Source organism: Sebastes umbrosus, chromosome 9 (genome assembly GCF_015220745.1).
Source record: "Sebastes umbrosus isolate fSebUmb1 chromosome 9, fSebUmb1.pri, whole genome shotgun sequence".
Classification (NCBI taxonomy): domain Eukaryota; kingdom Metazoa; phylum Chordata; class Actinopteri; order Perciformes; family Sebastidae; genus Sebastes; species Sebastes umbrosus.
This window is the reverse complement of record NC_051277.1, coordinates 4,543,798-4,559,656: the sequence shown is the minus strand read 5'-3', so window position 1 is coordinate 4,559,656 and position 15,859 is coordinate 4,543,798. Positions and strand designations below refer to the sequence as shown.

The 15,859-nt window shown below is 39.7% G+C and overlaps 1 protein-coding gene across 3 annotated transcripts in view; it reads left to right on the top strand.

The window, feature by feature from the left end:
• The window catches only part of xpnpep2 (X-prolyl aminopeptidase (aminopeptidase P) 2, membrane-bound), a 117,790-nt gene that overhangs the window by 97,589 nt on the left and 4,342 nt on the right, over positions 1–15,859 (top strand). For 2 of the 3 annotated variants that reach the window (XM_037780090.1, XM_037780091.1), the window contains exons 3-18: positions 4,875–4,936; positions 5,657–5,767; positions 5,844–5,907; positions 7,773–7,877; positions 9,098–9,184; positions 9,344–9,487; positions 10,341–10,442; positions 11,555–11,636; positions 11,811–12,012; positions 12,150–12,239; positions 12,603–12,712; positions 12,897–12,974; positions 14,898–14,969; positions 15,067–15,127; positions 15,417–15,486; positions 15,678–15,782. In XM_037780090.1, the coding sequence (XP_037636018.1) occupies positions 5,874–5,907; positions 7,773–7,877; positions 9,098–9,184; positions 9,344–9,487; positions 10,341–10,442; positions 11,555–11,636; positions 11,811–12,012; positions 12,150–12,239; positions 12,603–12,712; positions 12,897–12,974; positions 14,898–14,969; positions 15,067–15,127; positions 15,417–15,486; positions 15,678–15,782 (1,342 nt within the window). In that variant the 5' untranslated portion in view covers positions 4,875–4,936; positions 5,657–5,767; positions 5,844–5,873. Of the gene's footprint in view, positions 1–3,412; positions 3,786–4,874; positions 4,937–5,656; positions 5,768–5,843; positions 5,908–7,772; positions 7,878–9,097; positions 9,185–9,343; positions 9,488–10,340; positions 10,443–11,554; positions 11,637–11,810; positions 12,013–12,149; positions 12,240–12,602; positions 12,713–12,896; positions 12,975–14,897; positions 14,970–15,066; positions 15,128–15,416; positions 15,487–15,677; positions 15,783–15,859 lie in introns of those variants that run through there. The other variant, XM_037780089.1, reaches the window with a different exon arrangement.

Below are 15,859 nucleotides of genomic sequence, written 5' to 3'. Positions count from 1 at the left end.
TTCTTTCTAACAGCCAGCAGAGGGCGACTCCTCTGGTTGCAAAAATAATTCTGATTGTATAGAAGTCATTGAGAAAATGAACCTACTTCTCACTTGATTTATTACCTCAGTAAACATTGTAAACATGAGTTTATGGTCTCAATCACTAGTTTCATGTCTTCTTCAATACAGCATGATGTTTATTTAGTAAATTATGGTCCCATTTAGAGTCAAATAGACCATAAAGCAGGGGATGCTTTAGGGCGGGGCTACCTGGTGATTGACAGGTCGCTACCACGGCGTTGTCCGGTCTGAGAGTTGTCCATGTTTATCGTCTTAGAACTTTAAACCCTTTCACAGTGTGTTTTCAGTTCATGAAAGTTAATATTAACATTTTGGTTGGCTAAAAACATCTTATTCAGCGTTTGGTAGTATTTAGCGCCGCCCTCTTGTGTCACTTCTGGTTGCAAAAAAACAAGAAAAAAACGCCGAACTCCACAAACCAATAAGTGACATCATGGTGACTTGGTCTACTTCTTATATACAGTCTAGGGTGTTAAACTGCTCATAATACATAGGCCCTTCTGTGGTTTGTATTCAGCACTTATATTAGGAGATAAGACAATAATTGGTGGCCAATAGCAGATTATTGTTATAGTTGTTTAAAGTGAATCGGGCTCGTGTCAAAACGCAATAAGTTGGACTCCTCTTTCTCATGTAAGCAGCTCAGTCTTGTCAATCCACTCGGGCTGCTGCAGATAAGAAGCTTGTATGAATTATTTCCAATGCTACAAACAGATGACAAGTGTTTGTAAATGTGTCATGGATGAAGGAAGCTGCTCTACACCTTCACACACGTCTGTGATTCCTCTTTTTTCAAAAGGAGACGTTCGAGCCCGTTGGGCAAATCTCTCTCAGGTCACCGTCAAAGTCAGTCAGGCTTGTTTCAAAATGTAAAAATGGAGTAAACAGATGCACCTACGGCATTATTTTATCTCTATCTTCTTAAGATGAAAGAGTCTTTTGTATTTTTGTTATTAGGCTGTTGAGGTTTCTTCAATATGAGCTACATTGAGCCATGTTTAATTTGGTTTCAAAAGCCTTACAGATTAATTGCTTTTTTCCAGACTGATAAGAAGTCATCAGATGGTTTATAGAGTTTCGATGACCTTTTACTGAATGTGAAAACACAATATTTGGGTCACTTTATATCTAAAAATACTGATGTGAGCAGTAACAAAGCTTTGAGGACGACAGAAGAACATTGATTTATGGTGGATTTATTCTTTTAGAAGTCATGGACAGCAATCAGGAAGGCTTGTTATATATGCAGCATTATCTTGCTATAAAAAAATAACTTCATACAGTACACATGATTTAAAGTAACACATAAGTGACATTTATGGTATTTTCTTTGATAAATAAAAGCATTAGAATCATCTAGTTGTTCATAAAACAATTAATTGTTAATTAAAAGGGTTATCCGAGCATATCTCAGAGTGAAAAAGGGGCAATTTGACATTACAGGGATTTTTACAATTCCCTTTCCTATATCTTAAGGCCCACAGACGCCTTTATAACTCAGTGAGATACATTTCAATCTACCCCCTAATGATAAAAGAGGTCATTTAGGAGGCACAGCTCTGTGATCGCTGTATATTACTCATGTCTTATTTCAGCACAACGGCGCTGTAGTGCTGAAGGTCTGCCAGGTTTTGAAGTCGTGATCAAAGTCAGTGGATCCCAGTGCACCGTAGAGGTGTTATACCAAATAAATATTCACATCAGGTAGTGGCAATGTCAGTAAATCACAAGCTGTATGTGCATAAATCTGGATTAATAAACCAGCAATAACAGACTGCAACTTATCGGTGTGGTGACCGTATGAGAGTTCTGTCTGTTTATATAATAATGATATTAATAATAGCAATCTTTATTTGTAGATCGTTTTCTGACTTTTGGAGCCAGTGCTGCTCGCTACTTTCATTCAACGAGTTTTCCAACGCTGGGCTGGGTTTTTCAGCTGGATCATTTTTAAAAAATCTAGTGTACTCTTGTTAGTTTCTCAAGATCGGCCACTTTGCCTTTAATAGACACACATGAGAGTGGCATCGACTTTCTCATTTAAAGCTGAGGTAGGCAAGATTAGAGCAAATATGATTAATGAAAAAGTATTTTTATAAACCGGTCGCTATATTGTGTCAGTAGTACATGAAACGGGTAACCGGAAAAAAATCATGTCCCTCTGTGTCCTCCGGTGTCCTCCGGTGCTCGTAACAGCATCTGCAAGATTTCAGAGACCGGAGGAAAACAAGCAGTAAGAGCTGATCTGAGGTCTGCTGTCCAGCTGCCGTCTATGAGAGCCCGCTGTCAATCACTCGCGAACGCCGATCAAACGGTCAAACTAGGCAGCGCTGATCAAATATGAATCAATATTCTGTTACGTTAATGCCTATTTCTCTCCTCAAATGTTCTCAGAATCATCTTGTAGTGCACGGTTTAGCTGTAAAATGAGAACGTTTATGACGCCGCAGCCATTGTGAAATCTGGTGAAGTAACGCCAAGTTTCGGTCACATGACCGGAGCTCAGCCAATAGGAACGCTCTCTCAATGAAATGACCTGTGATTGGTCAAAGTCTCCCGTCACGGGCTAGATTTTCTAAAGCCTGAAAACAGAGCCATGAGGAGGAGCAGAAGTCTAGTTATCTCTCAGAACACTTGAATTATAATATGCTGAAAGGTTATTATGAAATTTTTGACCAATGATGCCAAATATATATACTGCCTACTGCAGCTTTAATAGAAAGACATGAGAGTGGTATCGACCTTCTCATTTAACTCGACAAAAAAGCGAATAAGTGTTTTTACCTAAATGTCAAATTAAACAGAATAAAATGACGTCAAACTAATTCCAGTAAGATAAAAGAAGATATATAAAAATGTTTGAAGATGCTGCTGTAATAAATCTCCTGGTCATATACTACCCCTCCTCCTCCTCCTCTTTCTTTTAGCTAAGTGACAGTTTACATTTGGCATGAATAGAAGGATTCAAAAATACATTTTCTATGGAAATCTCTGCAGGATTACCGGGACTAGCCTATAATATGTGGATCTGCAGACTCGTACATGCATTCATGTGCAAAATATTAAAATCCACGTCTGTCCACAGACTCTCCAGTCACTGATGCACTGCATGTAAAACCAGTCTTGGCCATGTCTTTGAATGCATTGTTAGTATCTTTCACAACTTATTGTTTCAAATAATTATTGAGACAAAAACAGTACAAGTGTTTTTTTTATTTAAGCAAAAACACATGTGCACCTAGATGACCGGGCATCTTAGTGGGAATTTCCAACCCAAAGCCACTGAGTTGCATCAATGAAAAACATTGAGCAACACAGTGAGATGCAGGGGGAGCAAAAAAAAACAGGTGGGTGGGCATCTTGGCTCGACGCGTTGTATTTTAGGTCAGGAGGCAAAGAAATGCTTCTGAGCACTGATTTCCACCCCCAGAGCCACTGCACATGATTCCTATCTGAGGGCCGCAGGGAGAGGAGATAGTGGCAGAGGAGGAGGAGAGAGAGAGAGAGAGATAGGAAAAGAGAGAGAGGACAGTTACTAGCAGACACCCACTCACAATTTCTCACCAGACACCCACACACACTTTCTCACATACGCTGCATACACATCGGAGCACCTGCTCCAGAGCCACTCTGTCTGTGGATCTGTTTGTGACGGGCTCGTTGTGCCAAGATGCCTTCCTGTGGCTGGCTGTCGTTGGCTCTGTGTCTGGCAGCACTAACAGGTAAAAAAAAAAGTTCCTCTTTGTCCTCGCTGATCTGTCCGAGTGTCCAAGTCTGTGATCTGTGTGGAGAGTTTTGTTGAGCTGCTGTGCCGTGCTTTGATGATCCATATTTCTATTTGTTTATGATGGTGAAGTGGTGTAAAATGTGAAAAACAGATCATATTTAGTCAGTTTTGATTGCATGTATTTGAAATAAAAAAAATTGCCATCTGCTCTTTCTGTGCCTGTTGGTTTACTCGTCAGGATTTCTTTGCATGAAATTTCATCCTAGAAGGAGAAAACAGCTCCGTCTCCCACTCAAATCATCTCTGAACATGGACTACTCCTAGGGGAGTAAGAAAATATCGAGTATCGCGATATTATGTTTTGTGATACTGTATCGATTTTGAATTAATAGCTTAAATAACAAGATTAACGCCGTCAATACTTTATTTTATTTGCAACGATATATGCTCCCTCTCAGTTTATGTGCCCTCTCAAAGTAGTGCTCTGATGTTGGATGTTACAGGGACTGAGATTCATGTAAATGCAGATCCTACTGTTTTGATTGCATAAAAAAAGTAAACTTTTTTTACTAAAATTGTATGCATATGGTGGCGTGTTGTTTATACTATGACACAGTTTTCCTAAAATGATCAATATATCAATATATCGCCTCGCTTACAGTGTCACAATATATCGCAATATATTGAATCGTAACTCCTGTATCATATAATGTACCGTACTGCCAGATTCTTGCCAACTCCACTCTCTTGATTGATTGCATTACTCTTATTGGACACCTTGTGGTTAATGTGATTGTTATCGTCTTATTTTCTTGCACAGCTGCCTTGTTGGAGCTCCTCCAGTGTCCTTTTACTTTGACTGACTCCTAGAGGGTTTTTTTTGTGCTTATAAATCCTGAGCTTTTAAGTTGCAGTGATTCCACAGATTGCTCTGACAGTCATCTCTTCAGTCGTGTCTGAAAAGATTCAACACGATAAAAAAAAAAGAGCAGCACTTTACGCTGATCTGAAAATGTTCTTACACAACTCAGCTCGGTCACTATACTTCTGTGTCACTTTCCAAGGTCTTTTCTTCTCATTTCAGGAAACACTAAAGGTGCTGTTGCATACGAGCGAACTGAGAGGAACTGCTCTCTGTCCCCACCGGTGAGTGAATGGAGGCAGTGTGATTCAAATATTCTTTTTGAAGAATTGCAGAAATTATGTTGTGAAATTGACCTCAAAGGAGTCACACAGCGTTTTCCAAATAATAAAAGGAGTTTTATACGCTTACGGTTAATGATTACCGCACATGCACTACAGCTAATGATTACAGTGGGAGATACAGAAGTGAATGAATCAGCAGTTCTGCAGGTTTTAAAGGTCCCATATTATGCTTTTTTTCAGGTTCATAGTTATTTATAGTATTATAAATAATAGTATTTCTGTTTCTAATAGAACATGTTTACATGCTTTTTGCACATTTCAATGGAATTGCAACAGAATTGCGTCGCTAAGCAACAGTTTGGGTTCATGTTTACTACCTCTCAGCTGATGTTATTTACATACACTCTAACCGGAAATAAACTGGGACACATTTAGAACGTTTACGTTTAAAACTGTGAAATGGTTTAAATATTGTATATTTGTGACATCACAAAATGACAGAAATCCTGACGGCTTGTTTCAAAGGCACAGTTTCTGAATACGGGCTGTGTGTATTTCTTCATGGATTGAGTGTTTTGATGCTTTCAGAGTATTTATACAGCACTTAAACCTGCTCTATAATAAAAAAAACATGGAAATCTCACTTTTTACAATATGGGACCTTTAATTAAATGTGAAGATTTTCACACTCTCTCGCTCTCCTTTGTGTGTGTGTTACAGTTCCTCCCTGGCACAGCAGTAAATACCACCCTACGGCTGCAGGAGTTACGAGAGCGACTGCTCCACCTGAATATCTCTGCCTACATTATCCCCGGCACTGACGCTCACCTGGTACATCTGCATCCCGTCATTATTAATTCACCATGTGTGTGTGTGTGTGAGATGCTAACCTCTGTTTCTCTGTCAGAGTGAGTATATCGCACCACGTGATGCCAGGATGGCCTTCATGACCGGCTTCACAGGCTCCGCAGGTAAAACCCCTCTCTGCCTCTTGTTTTCTCTGCCTCCTCCTCCTCCTCTTCCTCTTCTTCATCCTCCTCCTCCTCCTCCCCATGACTCAACTGCCGCGGTCATGCAGCTCCTCTTACTTTCATCCCACATCCTCACCGTACAGACATCTCCTCGGTCATTTAGTTTCATCGCCTTCAGTCGCTGCATCGTTGCGTCTTCTCATTCGGCGCCGTTCTCCCTTCGTAGAGTAACTTCACCGTTAAATCACCAGATGTATTTTCACGCAGCAATGGAGAACAAAATTAACATATTTCTGTTCTCAGCTGTTGCATGCATGAAAGGATAAGAGCAGTGGTGGAATGTAACTAAGTACATTTACTCAAGTACGATACTTAAGTGCAATTTTGAGGTACTTGTACTTGAGTATTTCCATTTATGCTACTTTCTACTTCTACTCCTTTTTACATAAAAAACATTTGTATATGATGCAGTACTGTACTACTAATCTAGCCAGTAGTATTTAAAGTAGGGCTGTCAATTGATTACATTTTTTAAGTGTTCAAAATGTACCCTAAAGGGAGATTTAACAAGTGTTTAATACTCTTATCAACATGGGAGTGGGCAAATATGCTGCTTTATGCAAATGTATGTATATATTTATTATTAGAAATGAATTAACAACACAAAACAATGACAGATATAGTCCAGAAACCCTCACAGGTACTGCATTTAGCATAACAAATATGCTGAAATCATAACATGGCAAACTGCAGCCCAACAGGCAACAACAGCTGTCAGTGTGTCAGTGTGCTGACTTGACTATGACTTGCCCCAAACTGCATGTGATTATCATAAAGTGGGCATGTCTGTAAAGGGGAGACTCGTGGGTACCCATAGAACCCATTTACATTCACATATCTTGAGGTCAGAGGTCAAGGGACCTCTTTTTGAAAATGGCCATGACGGTTTTTCCTCGCCAAAATGTAGCGTAAGTTTGGAGCGTTATTTAGCCTCCTTGCTGACAAGCTAGTATGACATTTTTGATACCAATGGATTTTTGGTCTTAGTTCTAGTTTCATATCATACCAGTATCTTCAGTCTAGCTTTAAAACTGAGCCGGCTACCTACCTCCGAAAGAACGATAGTGGTATTGCTTTAAAGAAATTAGTGGTATTAAAATGAATTTGCGTTAACTCGTTCTTATCGCGTTAACTTTGACCGCCTTTATATAAAGTATGGAAACTGAACCCAGAGCTACAACATTAAAATGTATTTATTAGTGATAAAAACAGAGTAAATATAATATTCTATAATAATATAACACTTTGAAAAGAGACGTTCTGCATAATGAGTACTTTTACTTTTTGATACTTTCACTACATTTTGCTGATAATACTTCTGTAGTATAAGTAACATTAGGATTTCAGGGCTTTTACTTTAGACTGTGGTAATTGTACTTTTACTGAAGTAAAAGATCTGAGTATTTCTTCCACCACTGGATAAGAGGACAGGTGACATTTAAGTAAAGTGCTGTTTACAGGCCAAACCTATTCCAGACTCCATAAAGAACATTTTCTGAGCCTCCATTAAGAATCAGACAACATTTAGATTCAGCTGTTGTAGCTTCAGTGTATCTACCTCATGTGAGGGTACAACAGTGGAATGATAATGTAAGACCCTCATTACATATCCACCGCACATCCCCAGGTCGCCATCTCATCCTCTTAACCTTCGTGTTTCTCTTCAAACGCACGCTTACATTTTCCAAGATTAGCTGGCCCATCACGCATTGTTCTAAGTCAACTCTGACATTTATAGGCATTTTGTAATTCACCGTCAGGCCTAACCCTCTCCATAACGCAGCTGCTGTCCTGCCTCTCCTCAGGCACCGCCATAGTCACGCAGACCAAGGCCGCTCTGTGGACAGACAGCCGCTACTGGGTTCAAGCTGAGAGACAGATGGACTGCAACTGGGAGCTGGAAAAAGATGGTGATGATATTGTGATTACTTGTTATGACAACGCAGGACACACAGATTCCAATTAAATATTTGTTGTTTTGATGAGCTAGTCTAAAAATATCCTGACAAATGCTGCATCCGACTCGCAATTTATGTATTTGGCGCCTGTAGCCAGTCTAAGATTTGTAAACAGTGGTAAAGAGACAACAACACAACAACACAACACGTAGCTGCTTAAAGGGACTGTTTGTAACTTGGCTTGCGTCAAACGCACAATTTCTGAATACGGGCTGTGTGTATTTCTCTGTATATTGAGCACTTCAATACTTTCACAGTATTTAGAAAGCACCTACATCTACTTTATAATATAAAAGACATGAAAATCTCACTTTTTACAATATGGGACCTTTAAGTTAGGTTTCTGGGCACTCTTCCCCTTAAACGGCGGCGTTTTAAGGCTAATGTGTCCGCGCATTACGCACCACCTCTCAAGCAGTGCCCGGCTGTAAGCCTGTGTGTAATGCAGCCTCCGGAGTCCTTTCAGACAGAGCAATCGGATCCTAATGTAGACACTTGAGACACATTTTAATGCCGGGTGTAAAGAGGGTCTTAGTTCTGTTTTCTGTGCACAAGTTACCACATTTATTTATATTTATATACACGTGTTTGTTGTTAAATTGTTGAATGTGTTTCAGGCTGGTGAAATTCTATGTTTCTATTCATTGAGCTCTTTGGTCGTGTGTAGATTTGTGATGTCTGGCACAACTTTAGCCTTTACCATAATACACAACTTTGTGTTTTAGTCTTTTTAATATATATTGTTTTTGTATTTAATGGTCTCTTACAACATGGGTCACTCATTCATAGCAACTTGTAACAGAATATGGACCAGAGAGTGACCTTTAACTGCTTGTAAATGTAATCATTTCTATCTTTATATGTAACTTATTGCCCAAAGACGGCATAACAAGTTGCTTATTGCACCTTTAAACCTTCACATTTTGACCATTTTAGTCAAAAAGTATTTTATCTGAAACATAATAATTAGATTTATATCATGTTTAATCTTCCAATCCACATTTTGTTGTAAAGAAATTTGTACTAATTTGATTTAATACACATCTAAAGAAACAAACATTTTGATTATTTCTATGATGTATTACGTTAATCTCTACAGGTAGGTCACATGGATTTATTCTGTCACATCCTCTCTAAAGTCGATAATAACTGTCATGTGTGATGTTCTCCAGTGTCCGTCAACAGCGTAGCAGAGTGGCTGATCTTCGAGGTCCCACCGGGCGGCGAGATCGGCTTTGATCCGTTCCTCTTCTCCCTCAGTGAGTCTCCGTCCCTCCTGTCAGTCCAGGTTAACATCAATAAAGCGCTCGCCCAAGTAGATGGAAAATGATCGATGGAGCCTCCAGACGCCACGCAGACTGTTTACTTGTCATTGATTCGGCTCAGTGTGTGTAATCATCTGCAATTTCCTCCATTAGAGACGCAGGAGGCCTACAGCGTCAGTCTGGAGTCGAGCAATCGCAGCCTCAAATCCGTCCCTGATAACCTGGTTGACAGAGTGTGGAAGGACAGACCGGACATCCCACCTGACAACCTCACCCGCCTGCCCGACAGAGTCATACGTGAGTCTCCTTATACGTCCGTGCTCTACACACACACACACACACACACACACACACTCTGCAGTCTGCTGTCTGCCTGTGTGGTGCACCTTTATCTATGTTGCTGATAAATACCTGCAGACTGCACGGAGAGCAATAAGCGGCTCGGCAAACACAGCCATAAACAGCCTGTTTATGTTTTTATGGCTCGGCTGACAGATCAAATACTAACTTGGAGAGAATGGAAAAAGGAAGTTGTCTGGACGCTCATGGGCCTTATTAGTCTTTATGGTAGGAAAATAGACAAATGGAACAAATGGATCATAAACATAATGGTCTGTGTGTGTGTGTGTGTGTGTGTGTGTGTGTGTGTGTGTGTGTGTGTGTGTGTGTGTCTTTTATAAATGCTGTCTTATAGTTTGGATATGAAAGCCTGCTCTCATATTTGGTCGTCTGTCTGGGTAGAGTTCATCAGGTGATGAGCAGTATGCAGACGACGGGAATGTCAAAAGAAACATTACTGGAAAATCACTGATGTGTTTCTGCACTTAGGAAGCATCACATTTACAGAAGGCACTTCTATTCACATCCTTAGAGCTGCACTAACCAACCAACAACCATTCACACTCACATTCACACCTACGGGCAATTTAGAGTCAACTATTAACCTGCATATCTTTGGACTGTGGGAGGAAGCCGGAGAACCCGGAGACAACCCACACAAACACGTGGAGAACACGCAAACCTGCGACCTTCTTGCTGTGAGGCGACAGTGCTTACCACACCCGCCCATTGCCGTGGTCATACGTAATAAAACACGATGTCCAACACAGATCAAGGGGTTAATTGTCATGTATAATGTGTGTGTTTGCAGAAAGGAACTGGCAGGTGAAAGTGGAGCACATACGGAATCAGATAAGAGACAATCCGTACGAACCAACAGCTCTGCTGCTGTCAGCGCTGGATGAAACAGCCTGTAAGTAACTCAAACTTTGTCCATGAAGCTTTCAATAAATCCTGCTGCTGATTTAGAAAATATTATATTGAACCAAAGCTGAATTCACTGAAAAACACAGTTGATAAATGTGAATGTATTGCAGTCAGTACGGTAGTAGCATCTGGTTGAACTGTTCAGTTGTAGCTCTTCACCACCACAGAAACACAATTTGATTTCAGACAATTGATTAAAAGTTTTAAACATTTACTTAAATGTGCAAAGCTATATCCCACTATTACGGTAAAATCATTGCAAAAAAAAGAACATATCTGATGATTATAAACAAAATATTACCTTTAGAGAAGGTGCAAACAGAAAGAAAATGTTAAATAATATTATTTAAAAAACATGCTGCAGCAATGAAAAGAAGAACCTGAAACATGTAACACAAAAACAATCCAACTAATAATGGTTTAAATCAAATAATAAGATGGATAATATTAAAACAGGTTTAAAGTTTTACAGTACAGGGCACAAAATGTTAAAAAATAATGGCTGAAAAGCAATCACAAGTAGTTTCTTTTCTTTTTTTTGTAGGTCACTTTGTGGCTGCAGGGCTTTAAATAGCCGCATAGTTTTCCTAGCCTCAGGCTAACTCTAAAAATACAGGAGACAAACAAAGCACGAATACAACCACGGCTTTGAGAATGAAACTGCAGCCTGACTGGTTGTAGTTTGACGTGAAGGATTATGATAAATACAGTGATCAGACTGACAGGAAGTGTAACTGCAAGAAACAGATGGGTTTTTTTTAATCAGCAATCCTCTTAAAAAGGTGTTCAAAAAGACAGATGACAACATTACTTTTGTGATTTATAATCTTTTATTACCAACAGTCATCATATTATAATTTGCAAAAGAACACTAAGTTATTCAAAAGCATCTTTCTTATAGCCCACACAGGAGCACCTCTTGGCTTCAGAGCTTTCCTGATTTCTTATTTCAGGATTAGCGAGACTGTTTTCACTGCCAGAGGCGCAGAAGAAGAAGTCACATCCGTCAGACACAAACATTAGATATAAACAGGTGGATGTAAGATGTAAATGAATGCGTAAGCTGCTGCTGACAGTCTGTATATTTTTGATTTCTAGGGCTGTTCAATCTGCGCGGCAACGACATCCCATACAATCCCTTCTTCTACTCCTACACACTGCTCACAATGGATGAGATCTGGTGAGTCCTATTTTTCAGGGATTAAATGCGTGAACATGTGGGATTTCTTTTAGAAATTGTCTTTTCTTATATCTCTGTTCCTGTCCCGTCACATATAATAGGATATAAAGAGCATTTGTCTTACGTAAACCACGTCTTTTATGAACCAGTTTCCCATTCTACCACATCTCCCAGGCTCTTTCTCCACACGGACAGAGTGACGGAGGAGTTGAGGGTGTACCTGAACGCCTCCTGCGACTGGTCCCTCTGTGTGCAGCTGAAAAGCTACGACACCGTCCGAGATCACCTGAAGCAGTACGTGGCCCAGCCCGGGGTTAAAGTGTGGATTGGCACAGAATACACAAACTACGCACTCTACGAGATCATTACACCAGAGGTACGCACACATTTTATTTAATCATATTTACTGTGCTGCATAATTTTCTTCTTTTTTTAGCGTTATATTGTTATTGTTATTGAAGTTAAAGGATGTATTTTTTGTATTAATTATTGTTATTTTTTTGCATCATGTAGGAGAAGCTAATGACCAGCTCCTACTCTCCTGTGTTGACGACTAAAGCAGTGAAAGATGAGACCGAGCAGCGAATCTTGAGAGATGCTCACGTATGTCGTCTGCACACAGACACACTTACACACGACCTCTATGTACAAGCACACATGAGCACCGATGGTTATGAACACTGGAGCTGAATTTGCACGACCAGATATGCACCTCTAATACATTCAGGTGGGGCTTTTATCATAACAGGAACTCATTAATCAGACTTCACTGTCAGACTGGTGGCACATTTATGAATCGTTTTCATCAAGAGCTTGAACACTTCAGTGAACACACACCCGGATACATTTATTACCCCGTCCAAAGATGTCTGAATAGCCTCGCAACACGTACAGTAAATTGTCGGCCTGTTTTTATGTTGTTGGGATCGATGCCGAGACTCAGTGTGTCGTTGTGACTCTGCGTAGGTGAGGGATGCGGTCGCGGTCATCCAGCTGCTGATGTGGCTGGAGAAGGCAGTGCCAGAGGGGAAAGAGACCGAGCTGACTGCTGCAGAATACGTCAATAAGTGTCGCAGGTGAGTGCACACGAGAGCTTAGATACTGTATTTGCTGAACAGCGAGTGCTTCGCTACTTCATGAAATTACACGTCAGAATATGAGCGCTGTAGAGACAAGAAGACATATTATAAAATTAGAAAAGCAATTGCACTCACTTCACCTTCAGTTGGCTTTCACAGCTAATAATAAACATCTTTACAGCAAACAGAAAGACAGCAGAGGCCCGAGCTTTGAGACTATCTCTGCAAGTGGACCCAATGCTGCACTGGCCCATTACAGGTAAGATTTATATATATTCCTCCTCTTCTTATTGACATTTTCATGTATATCAAACCTCTTTAGCCTGAAACATTCGTAAAGGACCATTGGGGTGGTTTGGCACGTGGTTCATGACGTTAATACTGAACCTTTTCCAAAGCATACAATATGTTGTAAACTGATTTAGGGAAGCCAAAAAGCATTGAGAGGACGCATTCTGGTGGCCTGGGAGTTTAACAATATAATCGTCAGTGGTGGAACGAGTATTCAGATCCCTTACTTAAGTGAAAGTAGAAATATAAGTTCAAGTTCATGACCTTTATTTGTGCGTGAGGGGGGCAATTGGTTTTGCAGCGGTAGCAATAACAATAACAACAACATCAACAACACAGAGCTAGACCCAAAAGATAAAAAAACACACACATAACCACATATTAAAAACGCATAAATACAGGAGTAAAAAAGGTGAATACTTGAAGTATGAAAAAGTATAAAAAAAATTACAATATTAATGAAAAGAGCAGGCATGGATGGAGATGTGCTGACGATACTTTACAGGGTTGAGCAGAGAAATGGCATGAAGCAGGGTATGAAGGAGAATTTATATCTGTTTGTTTTAGTATACCGTGATCTAAAAATACTCCATTACAAGTAAAAGTCCTCAATTGAAAATGTTACTTAAGTGAAAGTACAGAAGTATTTTCAGGAAAATGTATCAAAAGTATTTTACTAGTAAATAAGTTATTCTGTTTTTATCACGAACGAATACATGTAAGAGCATTTTAATGTTGTCATTTGTCAATGTGAAGCCAATTTTAGTAACTTTAGTAACTTACATTACAATTTCATTGTGTTGTTGTTTTATATATATATATATATATATTTATTACACGGCTTTGTTAAATACTCAATCACGGCGTTCTACGGCCTGTTATTTCTTTATAGAAGACCGTTACTATGTATAACAGATTGTTGCTATGTATAACAGACTGTTGCTATGTATAACAGACTGTTGCTATGTATAACAGACCATTTCTATGTATAACAGACCGTCGCTATGTATAGCAGACCGTTGCTATGTATAACAGACTATGTATAACAGACCGTTGCTATGTATAACAGACCATTGCTATGTATAACAGACCGTCGCTATGTATAGCAGACCGTTGCTATGTATAACAGACTATGTATAACAGACCATTGCTATGTATAACAGACCATTGCTATGTATAACAGACCGTCGCTATGTATAGCAGACCGTTGCTATGTATAACAGACTATGTATAACAGACCATTGCTATGTATAACAGACCATTGCTATGTATAACAGACCGTCGCTATGTATAGCAGACCGTTGCTATGTATAACAGACTATGTATAACAGACCATTGCTATGTATAACAGACCATTGCTATGTATAACAGACCGTCGCTATGTATAGCAGACCGTTGCTATGTATAACAGACTATGTATAACAGACCATTGCTATGTATAACAGACCATTGCTATGTATAACAGACCGTTGTTATGGGCGCAGTTCTGATCTCGGACTCTGGTGACCATTTTTGTATCAAATTATTGATTTCATAGTAGTCAGATGTTTATGTTTGCCTTCGTTCAGCGTTGTTGTCCTTGCTTTAGCTGTGTGTCTAGAGTTAAATTCCTTGTATGTACACACAATTATTTGGCCATTAAATTAAATTCTGATTTTGATTAGTAGTATAATATGGCATTATATCACATAAGCATATCATATGTTGTTTTATGTAAATAGTAACTAGTACCTCCAAGTGTAGCAGAGTAAAAAGTACAATATTTCCCTCTGAAATGTAGTAGAGTAGAAGTATAAAATCGCATGCAATAGCAAATGGTCAGGAGTAATGTAAAAACCATCTGCAGTGCTGCTGTTACTTCCTGTTTTTCTGTTGTTGTCGTTGTTTGCAGCCCTTCAGAAGAGACGAGCCGGCGGCTGACAGTTGATGAGATGTACCTGGTGGACTCTGGCGGTCAGTATCTGTGAGTAAAAACAGCACACTGCTCATTCAGACTCTCCAGTTGCACCACACATCACTCAGCATGTGAAATGAGTCATCATGTCTCTCACTACTATCAGAGACGGGACCACTGACATCACTCGGACAGTTCACTGGGGAACCCCTACCGCAATGCAAAAGGTAACACTCTAGATAATAACCTCAAAGTGTGACTGTGTGAAGGGATATTTACATTTTCTTTGTCAAAACACAAGAGATGGCTGATAATCCAGTCGATCAGTGGGGGTTTTCTGTATCTCTTTCTGTATATTTGTCTGTATTGACGTCATTATATAAGCCAGAAACTCTGTTATTTATTTGACTTTTAGCTGGAAAAATCTTTGCTGTAATGTTCTTTCACAAACCATAATCCAATTTATTCCTTTAAACGCCCTTTTCCCTGTCATTAACCACATGTCTCGTTTCATAGGAGGCCTTCACTCGAGTGCTCATGGGAAACATTGAGATATCTCGAACCATCTTCCCCTCAGGGACACGAGGTGGGAATAAAAAACATTCATGTTTAAAATGAGATTTACAAACGATTCTACCCTGAAACCTCTCCTAGTTTCACCACTAGAGAGACCCGTTTCTCCACTTTGTCTTCAACATTTTCAGAGGATGAATTACAGAAATGTGTCCCGCAGCAGGATGTTTGATTCAAGCTCTCTCTCTGTGTGTTTATCAACAGGTGTAAACATGGAGATGCTGGGTCGCCGGGCATTGTGGGAGCTGGGTCTGAACTACGGCCACGGCACAGGCCACGGTGTCGGAAACTACTTTGGAGTTCATGAGTGTATGCTCTCTTTTTAATTGTCCACATGTTTTTTCCACGTCTTTGTCTATCACTAATAACTAGGGCTGTTCAATTAA